Source organism: Oncorhynchus masou, chromosome 25 (genome assembly GCF_036934945.1).
Source record: "Oncorhynchus masou masou isolate Uvic2021 chromosome 25, UVic_Omas_1.1, whole genome shotgun sequence".
Classification (NCBI taxonomy): domain Eukaryota; kingdom Metazoa; phylum Chordata; class Actinopteri; order Salmoniformes; family Salmonidae; genus Oncorhynchus; species Oncorhynchus masou.
Window position 1 is genome coordinate 17,646,148 of NC_088236.1, and position 12,854 is coordinate 17,659,001.

General features: G+C 41.2%; 1 protein-coding gene across 1 annotated transcript; it reads right to left on the reverse strand.

Moving 5' to 3' along the window:
* Positions 1-814: 814 nt before the first annotated feature.
* Positions 815-6,616, reverse strand: LOC135513837 (large ribosomal subunit protein eL37-like). The gene is made up of 4 exons (XM_064936793.1): positions 6,527-6,616; positions 5,914-6,049; positions 5,459-5,543; positions 815-921 (listed from the first exon to the last, which is right to left on the reverse strand). Exons 1-4 carry the CDS (start codon positions 6,527-6,529, stop codon positions 852-854), a joined length of 294 nt encoding a protein of 97 aa, XP_064792865.1. The 5' UTR covers positions 6,530-6,616; the 3' UTR covers positions 815-851.
* Positions 6,617-12,854: the final 6,238 nt, after the last annotated feature.

Consider the following 12,854-nt stretch of genomic DNA (forward strand, 5'->3'; position numbering starts at 1 on the left):
AGGAAGGGCAACTCTAGCCCTCAGGGGCCGAAGAGGTTTCACTTTTATCCCCCATCCCTAGCAAAACACTGCTGATTAAACTAACTGCATCCTAAACTGAAGATCATGATTTGTTGAAAATTGTTGTCAGGTGTGTTAGCTGGGGCAAAAGTGTGACACCAATCAGGCCCCAGAGGACAGGAGATGCCCATTCTTGCTTTCGAGGATGTATAGGTTTGGGCCTATTGAAAACAGACACAGCATAATGTTTGGTTAACCACAAGGATCACCGCCTGGATAGCAGCCGTAGTGAAACCCTTTGAATTTACTGACAAACATAGTGATTTGTAATAAATGTATTGAATCAGATTACTGGTTACCATAGCAGTTAGTCTCACTCCATGGAGTCACTGAGACCCATGACATTTTCACATCTTATCTAGTAGTATGAGTTGTGGGAAACATATTTCTTGATAGAACTGCTAAATATCTATGTTTTTTCCGTCCTTCGTGTCTCCTTTGTCAAATCGCAATACTGTGACATCCCTAAACATTTCTGCCTTTGACTGTTGTACTTTAAAGGCAGAAAAATGTTTAGCATAACAGTGGATTATTTCAGATGTTTCTTTTGTTGATCTTCTAGAAACAAAAACCATGGAGAAATGTGTCCCTCTGCTGGTAGCAGGAAAACCCTTCCATCAAACAAGTTCTAGTGATACAACTGAAAGTCCCATGACTTACTGGTTGCTGCTAGGGTTAGTCAGAGAACATTTCAATGTTGCTTATCTTCATTGTATAACTTAGAACTGACCAAAGAGGACGAGAGGCGATGAAGTTGTCATTTTATGATGACTTTATTTCAGACTCAGAGTCTAAGAAGAGCTGGAGGCAGCCACTGCTGCTCTCTTGGGCTTGGGGACAGTTCCCTCACGGAATCCATTTCTGGAAAAGACCAGAGAAAACACATTGAGGAAGCATGACAATTAATTGTTAACTATACTGAACAAAATATAGAACACACAACATCTGCTATCTGAGCAGCTAACCGATCGCTGCAGCTGTACATAGTCCATTGGTAAGTAGCCCACCCAATTTACCTAACTCATCCCCATACTGTTTATATTTATTTACTTTTCTGCTATTTTGCACTCCAGTATTTCTACCTGCACATGACCATCTGATCATTTATCACTCCAGTGTTAGTCTGCAAAATTGTAATTATCCGCCTACCTCATGCCTTTTGCATGATTATACACAATGTATATAGACTTTTTCTTTCTACTGTGTTATTGACTTGTTTATTGTTTACTCCATGTGTAACTCTTGTCTGTTCACACTGCTATGCTTTATCTTGGCCAGGTCGCAGTTGTAAATGAGAACTTGTTCTCAACTACCCTACCTGGTTAAATAAAAGGTGAAATAAGAATAAAATAAATATGAAGTGTTGGTTCCATGTTTCATGAGCTGAAATAAAAGATACCAGAAATGTTCCATACGCACAAAAAAAGGCATACTTTTCGCTCAAATTTGTTTACAACCCTGTTAATGAGCATTTCTCCTTTGCTAAAATAATCCATCCACCTGACAGGTGCGGCACATCAAGAAGTTGATTAAACAGCATGATCATTACACAGGTGCATCTTTACTTTTTATTTAACGAGGCAAGTCAGTTAAGAAATTCTTGTTTACAATGACGGCCTACCAAAAGGAAAAAGGCCACCTGCGGGAACAGGGGCTGGGATTAAAAATACATAAAATTAAAAGACGACAAAACACACATCACAAAAAGAGACATTACATAAAGAGAGACTTAAGAAAACATAGCATGGCAGCAACACAACATGGTAGCAACCTTGTGGTGGGGACAATAAACAACCACAAAAAGGTGCAGTTTTGTCACAACACAATGCCACAGATGTCTCAAGTTGAAGAAGCATGCAATTGGCATGCTGACTGAAGGAATGTTGACCAAAGCTGTTGCAAGAGAATTTAATGTTCTTCTCTACCATAAGCCGCATCCAACGTTGTTTTGGAGAAACTGATGAAACAGAGAGTTTGCATAACCGAAGAATTTCTGCAAACTGTCGAAAAACGGCTCAGGTTAACGCATTAATCCTGATTTCAACTATACCGGGCAGATGGCAGAACAAAGAGCCCCATGTTATGGGCAGGCATAAGCTATGGAAAACGAACACAACTGCATTTTAAATCGATGACAAGTTGAATGCACAGAGATACTGTGTTGAGATCCTGAGGCCCATTGTCATGCCATTCTTCTTGTCACCATCACGTCATGTTTCAGGATGATAATGCATGGCTCCATGCCGGCAAGGATCTGTACACAATTCCTGGAAGCTGAAAATTTCCCAGTTCTTCCATGGCCTACATACTCACTGTCCCCCATTGAGCTCGTTTGGGATGCTCCGGATCGATGTGTACGACAGCGTGTTCCAGTTCCCGCCAATATCCAGCAATGTCACACAGCCATTAAAAGAGTGGGGCAACATTCCACAATCAACAGCCTGATACACTATGGAAAGATGTGTCGCACTGCATGAGGCAAATGGTCACACCAGATACTGACAGGTTTTCTGATCCACGGCTCAACCTTTTATTTTAAGGTATCTTTGAACAAGAGATGCATATCTGTATTCCCAGTCATGTGAAATCCATAGATTAGGGCCTAATGAATTTATTTCAATTGACTGCTTTCCTTATGAACTGTAACTCAGAAAAATCTTTTAAAATTACTGCGTTTATATTTCTGTTCAGTGTACACACACATACAGTGCCCCTTACTAGGTCTCAAATGTTTTTACAGGTAGGTAACCCCATCCATTACGAACATGAGCCACATGCTAATATTCCTTTCTCCCAAGTGGCGCAGCGGTCAAAGGCGTCACTACAGAGCCAGGTTCGATCTCGGGCTGTATCACAACTGGCCGTGATCGGGAGTCCCATAGGGCGGCGCACAATTGGCCCAGCGTCAAACGGATTAGGGGAGGGTTTGGCCGTGGTAGGCCGTCATTGTAAATAAGAAATTATTCTTAACTGACTTGCCAAGTTAAATAAAAAAATGATATTTGATACCTTTAAAATCTTCAGATCAATTAAATATTTTCCAAATAAATAGCATACGTCGGCAATAACCTGAAAAGTTCAATTTCTGCATGGATTAACACTGGTCATAGGAGGATATACTACTCTCCCAATCCAGTATATGGGCACATTGTAAATCTGATATTGGAACTGACCATGTTTAGAGCTTACACATATAGATATATATAAAAACAGGAGAATATATATATATATGTGTGTGTTTTTGTTCTATTTACTTTATAGTATAATATTTTTACTACTGATATTGATTAGTGCATTGTTGGGAAAGAGCTTGCAAGAAAGGCATTTCACTGTATTTTGAACGTGACAAAACTTGAACTGAATCTAACATCAAGTCTTAGGTCTGAGTAATGTGATGAGTCTGGTAGTTCACTAGCAACATACATAGCAACATCTACTCGTGCCAGGTAAAGTGCATTTGGGAAAGTATTCAGACCCCTGGACTTTTTCCACATTTTGTAACAGTCTTATTCTAAAATGGATTCAATTGTTCTTTTCCATCAATCTACACACAATACAATATAATGAACAAGCAAAAACATGTTAAGAATCATGTTAAGACCCTTTACTCAGTACTTTGTTGAAGCACCTTTGGCAGCAATTATAGCTTCGAGTCTTCTTGGGTATGATGCTTCAAGCTTGGCACCCCTGTATTTGGAGTGTTTCTCCCATTCTTCTCTGCTGATGGGGAGCAACGCTGTACAGCTATTTTCAGGTCTCTCCAGAGATGTTAGATCGGGTTCAAGTCCGGGCTCTGGCTGGGCCACGCAAGGATATTCAGAAACTTGTCGTGAAGCCACTCCTGCGTTGACTTGGCTGTGTGCTTAGGATCGTTGTTCTGTTGGAAGGTGAACCGTCACCCCATTCGGAGGTCCTGAGTGCTCTGGAGCAGGTTTTCATCAAGGATCTCTCTGTACTTTGCTCCCTGACCAAGACCCTTCTACCCAGATTGCTCAATTTGGCCTGGCAGCCAGCTCTACGAAGGGTCTTGGTTCCAAACTTCTTCCATTTAAGAATGATGGAGGACACTGTTCTTGGGGACCTTAAATGCTAAAGACATTGTTTGGTAACCTTCCCCAGATCTGTGCCTCGACACAATCCTGTCTCGGAGCCCTACGGTCAATTCCTTCAACCTCATGGCTTGGTTTTTGCTCTGACATGCACTGTCAACTGAGGGACCTTATATAGATAGACAAGTTTGTGCCTTTATAAATCATCATCAATTGAATTTTCCACAGGGGGGTGCCAATCAAGTTGTAGAAACATATCAAGGATGATCAATTGAAACAGGAAGCACCTGAGCTCAATGTCGAGTCTCATAGCAAAGGGTCTCAAATACTTAATGTGTAAAAAAAATAGACTAAGCAAGTCAGTTAAAGAACAAATTGTTATTTTACAATGACTGCCTACCCCGGCCAAACCCTCCCCTAACCCGGATGATGCTGGTCCAATTGTGCGCCGCCCTATGGGACACCCAATCATGACCGGATGTGATACAGCCTGGATTCGAACCTTGGTCTGTAGTGACGCCTCTTGCACCGAGACGCAGTGCCTTAGACCGCTGCATCCATGTGTGTGTTTTAACTATTTAACTGTACTAGAATGCTTAAATGACCACTAAAATGTAAAATATCTGTTATCGATATCTTTTTATTTGGCAAGGAAAATATTTATTATCGGTATCGGCCAAAAAAAGTCATATCGGTGCATCCCGAGCTGCAACAAAATGTAGAAAATGTCAAGTGGTCTGAATACTTTCTGAATGCACTGCATTAAATAAGCATTCCAATTTGGCATTCACAATATCAAAGGTAAAATGATTAGTCAGCAAGCACTTCAGTCACTCACAGCAATGGGCACTTGTCAAATCATGTCAGTGACACCATTTATAACACAGAAAAACATTTCATGAGTAGTTTAACAGTCACCAACTCCAAATAAAATCACCTTTCTTCCTGGTGTATTGTAAGATGATCATATCTCAACATCAAACAAACTAAGTGGGTTCAACCCAGCACTGAAAAGCATCTGTGCAGAGCAACCTAATCCACCTTGGCAAAACTAGCTAGCGATATCATATTGGTTACATTGGGCCAATTAAGGACAGACAAGATTCGTCTCAACTGATTCCGCAGGTCAGATTAAGGGGGCAAATTAGGTGCTTCTCTGCAGTTAAAAATGATACAAATTTCACATTGAACAGACGAAAAAAAAGCAAGCTTTGGAAAAATGGAGGTACATACTCCTGCCTAAAGAACAGCTCATCTTTGTATTCCGAGGAAACATTTTCTTCTGTTTGCACCTGATGTATTATGCAAATCAGCCCTGAAATTCATTGCAGGGAGGATGTTGGACTCACCTGAATCTGCGGTAGACAACCCTCAGGTGTCTGATACGGCCAGACCCGGTTGTGTTGCGCCTCTTGGCCTTGGCACTCCAGTTATCTGCAAAAGTGTAAGGATGAGCGTGTTATAGAATCAATGAAGAGCAAAACCGCTGTACAGACACATACATCAGCGTGACAACATGGTCAGCTTGACCAAACCCCCACAAAACAAAAGTCTGGAAGTGCAAAAAGTCACTATTGCATGTGAGGACATCTGGAATTTTTCAGCTTGTTTGACATATGTATCACTGGAAACTTTTGACAGGTTAAGCTCTGGTAAGTTGACCTGCAGCATCCATCCATCCATCCATCCAGCTAGTGTCACTGATGGTCCCTACTGGTAACATGAATGGACTGCACTGACTGATCAAATTGACTGATCTTATTTTACTAAACTATCTGCCAAGACAACAGCACGAGCCACTCACACTTTCTCTTGCGCTTTTCGGGGTAGCCACACTTTCCGCAAGAGGACTTTTGAAGGTGGTATGCCTTGGAGCCGCACCGACGACACAGGGCATGCGTCTTGTTGCGACGTTTACCAAATGATGACGTTCCCTTCGTCTGTGACACAGGTGAAAACACATTTATGGTGACTAATTAGAATTTACACTTCATTCAAAACATCACATAAAATGTCTTTACGTTAACTACATGCTAACGTCAACAGGCTAATGTTGAATGGTGCTAGCTGGTTCCACCTTGTTTTGTAGGATGACATGGACATACTAATGAATGCTATTGTCAAAATCGTTTAATTTATGGGGACATATAATAGCAGTCAATTTGAGATGCTGATTGAAAATTATTTGGAAGATACCCATCTACTTTGAGCGTCTGACATACAGTAGCTAACGTTAAGTGTTTGTTACGTTAGTCTATTAATCGGGTTTGTAGCGATTATGAACCTAACACCATGAAATACTGAGGTCTGCCATAATTCAATGCTTTCATCTTCACAACAAACATGTAGTTGATCAAATGATTACGTTAATTAAAGAGGATGATATCAGATTTATGTGACACTGCATTCGCGCTTACCATCTTCTTGACGAAGTAGACACGATAGAGGACGGAAAAGGGTATTGAGTTGCAGTAAATTCAGTCCGTACTTATTCCGGTGCAGCAAACTGGTATGCTGTAGCGACACAAGAGCAGATAATATTTGTTCCTTTCACTAGCAATTGAAGTCACTAAATTAATACTGTATGTTTAAATGTAAGTAGCATATTCTGGTATACAAGTTGTATAGTATTATAAACTGGTTACCAACATAATTAGAGCAGTAAAAATATATGTTTGGTCATACCCGTGGTATAGCTCTGTGGTTGGAGCCCTGAATGCTGATTGGCTGAAAGCTGTGGTATCAGACCGTATACCACGGGTTTGACAAAACAGATGTTTATGGCTTTAATTACATTGGACACCTCAGGGGTTTGTTGTACAGTTGAAGTCCACAAATGTTGTATGGGATTCAGGTCAGGGCTTTGTGATGGCCACTCCAATACCTTGACTTTGTTGTCTTTAAGCAGTTTTTCCACAACTTTGGAAGTATGCTTGGGGTCATTGTCCATTTGGAAGACCCATTTGTGACTGTTACGGATCCCTTTTTGGCCCGACAGTCTAGGTGGGGGTGGTAATGACACCCGTAACATAACTCATGCAAATTATAATAGTGACAAAGCAAAAGTGTGAACGAAATAACCAGGACAACTGAAACCTACCGTCAAACTCAAGGTTTATTTGAAAACACACAGTAATGGGGGGGGAGCAGGAAAAGGGGCTGAGCTGGACCCAAGGAAAGAAACAATAAGTATTCAAAAAAAAAAAAACTAAGCTAGACTAGCCTACTTTAACAACAGCTAACTAACCAACCAACAATACAGTGGGTTGTCCGCCCAGTTCTAACTAGTGTATTTAACAAAGTCTACCTACGGGTAGTGTATGCCCATGGGCGACTTGTCTTGGTTTCCCCTTTTCCCACCAGCAAACAAACACCATAACCAAAACAATACTCACAGGTGATGACAAAGTGCTATGGAGGTGCTCAAACAAAAGAGAGGTTAATACACAACAAGAGAGTGAAACACAGAGACCTACAGACATGGCATTTACAGAGAGATTGCACTGTAGAGTAAATTACTGACAGGGTTTTTAAACCAAGGGAAAGGAACTGTGATAGGGTAGGAAAACAGGAGGAGGTGTGTCTTCTGATTGATGATTGATTGGTAACTGATTGGGGAGTGATGATTTTCACCTGTGAGGGGAGAAGGAGAGAAAACACACACACACAGGATACACACACAGGATACTGGTATCCGTAACAGTGACCAAACTTTAACTTCCTGACTGATGTCTTGATATGTTGCTTCAATATATCCACATAATTTTCCTTGCTAATGATGCCATCTATTTTGTGAAGTGCACCAGTCCCTCCTGCAGCAAAGCACCCCCCTACAACCTGATGCTGCCACCCCTGTGCTTCACGGTTGGGACCGTGTTCTTTGGCTTGCAATCCTCCCCCTTTTCCCTCCAAACATAACGTTGTTCATTATGGCCAAACAGTTCTATATTTGTTTCATCAGACATTACTCCAAAAAGTATGATCTTTGTCCCCATGTGCAGTTGCAAACCATAGTCTGACTTTTTTATGGTGGTTTTGGAGCAGTGGCTTCTTCTTTGCTGAGTGGCCTTTAAGGTTATGTCGATATAGGACTCGTTTTACTGTGGATATAGATACTTTTGTACCGGTTTCCTCCAGCATCTTCACAAGGTCCTTTGCTGTTGTTCTGGGATTGATTTGCACTTTTCACACCAAAGTACGTTCATCTCCAGGAGACAGAACTCATCTCCTTCCTGAGCTGTATGATGGCTACATGGTCCCAAGGTGCTTATACTTGTGTACTATTGTTTATACAGATGAACGTGGTACCTTCAGGCCTTTGGAAATTGCTCCCAAGGATGAACCAGACTTGTGGAGGGTCTCCAATTTTTTTTTCTGAGGTCTTGGCTGATTTCTTTTCATTTTCCCATGATGTCAAGCAAAGAGGCACTGAGTTTGAAGGTAGGCCTTGAAATACATTCACAGGTACACCTCCAATTAACTCAAATTATGTCAATTATCCTATCAGAAGCTTCTAAAGCCATGACATAATTTTCTGGAATTTTCCAAGCTGTTTAAAGACACAGCCAACTTAGTGCATGTAAACTTCTGACCCACTGGAATTGTGATACAGTGAATTATAAGTGAAATAATCTGTCTGTAAACAATTGTTGGAAAAATTACTTGTGTCATGCACAAAGTAGATGTCCTAACCGTCTTGCCAAAACTACAGTTTGTCAACAAGAAATTTGTGGAGTGGTTGAAAACAACTCCAACCTAAGTGTTTGTAAACTTCCGACTTCAACTGTATATGGCCAATATACCACGGCTAAGGGCTGTATCCAGGAACTCCGCGTTGCGCCGTGCAGAAGAACAGCCCTAGGCCGTGGAATATTGGCCATATTCCACACCCTTCGTGCCTTATTGCTTAAATATACCACGGCTTTTAGCCAATCAGCATTCATGCCAGCTGCCAACTTAGCCTCGAGAGATAGGAACAGCAACTGTTAGTGGCCTGTCGAGGCCACTGCCACAACTCTGTCCAGAAAAAGGAGGAGACATTTACAGTATAATTTTCTTCTCCCATGCTTGTGCCTAGCGTTTGTTAACTTCTGTCTTTATGCATCTGTTTCAGGACTTTCATCATGACTACATGGAAGTTGATGGAAAGATTTAGGAGGTAATGTTTTGTAATGGTCATCCGGGAGACATGTCACAAGGGAGTCAAAATAAATTAATTATATACCTGTTGATTATATTAATTATATACCTTATTATAACTTAAATGTCATCAGAACCCAAAATATAAGCTTGTTTTAGTCCATTGTTTGTAAACAAAGTAATTGTAAATAAACACTGTATTGTCTCAAAACATTAAAACTATAATGTTTATATATATATATATATCTCTGTCTATCAATTTGAGAGTGGTTACTGGACATTTCTCCAGCCTCATCCCTCAATGTGTTTACCAAAGCAATGGCAGAGTGACAGAATTGTCTGGCATGTTCTCGATTTTCACATGGGCTTTCTCTTCTGGTCAGGTGACAACCCAGTGGTAATAATTGTTTATGAGGTTAGTGGCTGTTTCAGGTGGGTAAATATAGCAGGAGAAGGCTGCCCCAGCCGCCCTGCAGTCTGCTCTACCCAGGGGTTTGTGCAGCTCTGGCCCCATCCTGCCGGCGAAGATGATTCACTGCATTGTCAGAACGGGTGACACGTACGGAGGAGTGAACGACAGAAAAGTGTTGCTCACCATCTACGGAGACCTGGGAGACACGGGAATGCAAACTCAACAAGTCAGAGCAACATCAAAAAGTTTGAAAGAGTATGTGTGTTATTATTTGGTCACACTTTACATTAAGTTGCAAAGAAACCATGTAGTTTACCGTATCGTTTCATGGAATACTAAAACCAAAGACAGCACAGTATTGCTAAAACCGTGTAATTTCAAAAGGTTAACTAATTAATGCAAAGTGTGTCTGTTTCTGAATTCCCTAAAGCCTCTCTCAGTCCATCATAGTGATTAAGAGCAGTCAGGTTGATTTTACTTCACTACATGGGTCCCTTTCCTATTTGTCTCGCCCTGGTGAATAAGTTCTCCATCGAGGTGGTGGATCTCGGCCAGGTGTTTAAGATCCGTATCCGCCACGACAACTCGGTTAGTGCTATCCGGAATCCTTGAAACGTCCCTACCCTACACCCTAAACATAACCCCTACCCTTACCCTAACCTTAACCCTTACTTCAATGGGGTAATGTCAGAGTTGGGACGTCCCAAGGATCCCGTTTAGACTTTTGCCAGAGAGGAAGTAGAGCTTTTGTGGTAGTCTGCTTACTTACAGGCTCTAACCAATAGTGCAAAAAATGTGTTAGGTGAACAATAGGTCAGTAAAGAAATAAAACAACAGTAAAAAGACAGGCTATATACAGTAGCAAGGCTATAAACCAGGCAAGTTAGTTAAGAACAAATTCTTATTTACAATGATAGCCTACCCCATTCAAATCCGAATGACATTGGGCCAATTGTGCGCCTCCCTATGGGATTCCCAATCACGGCCGGATGAGAGACCACGAAACCAGGGACTGTAGTGACACCTCTTGCACTGAGATGCAGTGCCTTAGACTGCTGCGTCACTCGGGAGCCCGAGTGTCTGTGTTTACCTATGAGAACTGGCTGTCGAAAACCAAAGGGCCCAAAAGGACTAAGATCTGTGAGCTGGCAGCAGTGCTATATGAGATAATAATAATTTGGTGGTATGTTTGTCCTATTGGTGGAGAAGTGAAGAGAACCACCGACATCATCCTATCTCCCCTATCCACCTTTGTTCCGGGCACTGATGCCAACTTGTTCCAGATAGTATTTGGGAATTACAGGGACACTGGTACGCTGGCACTGAAGGAGGGCGGTAGCAGATACAAGTTTGAGTGAAAGTCCAAAGATGTGTTCCGCTTCCAAGACATCCTCATCTTGGGAGAGTAGTCCAAGAGCCACGACAACAAGAGTAAGGAGCAGGTTTTCATATGCTATGTGTAACAGTATAACTTTAGACCGTCCCCTCGCCCATACCCAGGCGCGAACCAGGGACCCTCTGCACACATCAACAACAGTCACCCTCGATGCGTCGTTACCCATCTCTCGATGCACTTATTGATAAAGCCAGTGACTGATGTGTTGTACTCCTCGGTGTTTCCTCCGACACATTGGTGCAGCTGGCTTCCGGGTTGGATGGGTGTTGTCAAGAAGCAGTGTGGCTTGGTTGGGTTGTGTTTCGGAGGACGCATGGATCTCGACCTTCGCCTCTCCCGAGTCCGTATGGGAGTTGCAGCGATGAGACAAGACTGTAACTACTACCAATTGGATACCATGAAATTGGGGAGAAAAAAGGGGTGAAAAAAAAGAAAGAAAAAAGAAATGATTTAAACTGATTTAAGTTGCCCTGCATTAAAGTCCCCGGCCACTAGGAGCGCCGCCTCTGGATGAGCGTTTTCCTGTTTGCTTATGGCAGAATACAGCTCATTGAGTGCGGTATTACTACCAGCCTCGTCTATCGTGATATGTAGACAGCTATGATAAATACAGATGAAAACTCTCTAGGTAAATACATTTTTTGAAAAATGTAATCATCCTTAAAACAGTTCTTTTCAGCATTTCAGGGAGTTTATTTGAAAAACACATAGAAAAAGATCATATACAATCAGACAATAAATAAAACAGGAGACAGAACAGTTTGGGTTAAGCTATGAAGTTTTTGCATCCTCATTAGTAATAAATACAGTACAAAATCCATCAAAAGTGAACCTAAAGAGATTTTCCACAACATTCACTGATCCATGTTATTCTTCATTATAATGTAGCTATTGCTTTTCATATTATTGGTAAATACTTCTAGTGTCTATAAAATACTCCAGCTCATAACACATTGCGCAGTTACAGCAAAACAGCAGTGTGTTGTACAAAGATGGCCACTTCCCTTTAATCACTGGCAGGTTAGTTTAAACAACAGTTTATCAGCAGCAAAGAAACATATCTGTAATATTCAAGGTACAGCCTCATATTAAACACGTCTGCAGCTTCACCCATGTGCACATATGAAAACCTGAGGAGGACATGCATTAGAAAGCTTGTGCTTTAGGATTCTACTGTTCATTCCCCTTCACCAGCTTGAGTTATTATACTATACACTTTTCCTCTGCAGTAACAACCCAGTATATGGTCTGCAGAGGACAAAGGTAAGGCCAGGTTGTCACTATTTACCACATCCAAAGTCATAAAAACTCTGTCTACTTCTACAATTTATCATGTCCTGATGATGGTCGACTGACCAAAAGCTCAGCTAAAATTAAAATACATTTGCATCTGACTGGAAGTGTGCAGAGACTTTTTCCTGTTTCTACAATTGATCTTTTAAAATGTGATTCTAAACTTTACCCGGTCCACACTACTAACCTTATGCCAAACCTTAAATGAATACCAAAAATATAATTCTTGTTTTCATACATTTTTATTATAAAGCCAATTTTGACTTTGTGGCTGTGGTAACTAGAGACAACCATAAGGCCATGAGTTTTTTCCAGACCATGTGACCTGACCAGGAAGTAGACATGGGGTAAAGACAGTGACAGCAGGAAAAATTAAAATAAGACCAGTCAGCTTCATTCCAATGAGATATATGTAAGATGAATACATTGTTATTATTAAGAAAAAGCACACAGAAAACAGGTGGTTGGCTTATTATACCCAGGTGTAAAACTACTACCTAGAGTA

Bases quoted from the DNA above. Each gene is read 5' to 3' on its own strand.
- LOC135513837 (XM_064936793.1), bottom strand. The intron at 5,544-5,913 runs GTGAGTGGCTCG...ACACTTTTGCAG, and splicing joins CGAAAAGCGCAAGAGAAAGT to ATAACTGGAGTGCCAAGGCC. The intron at 922-5,458 runs GTGAGTCCAACA...GGTCTTTTCCAG, and splicing joins GTTGTCTACCGCAGATTCAG to AAATGGATTCCGTGAGGGAA.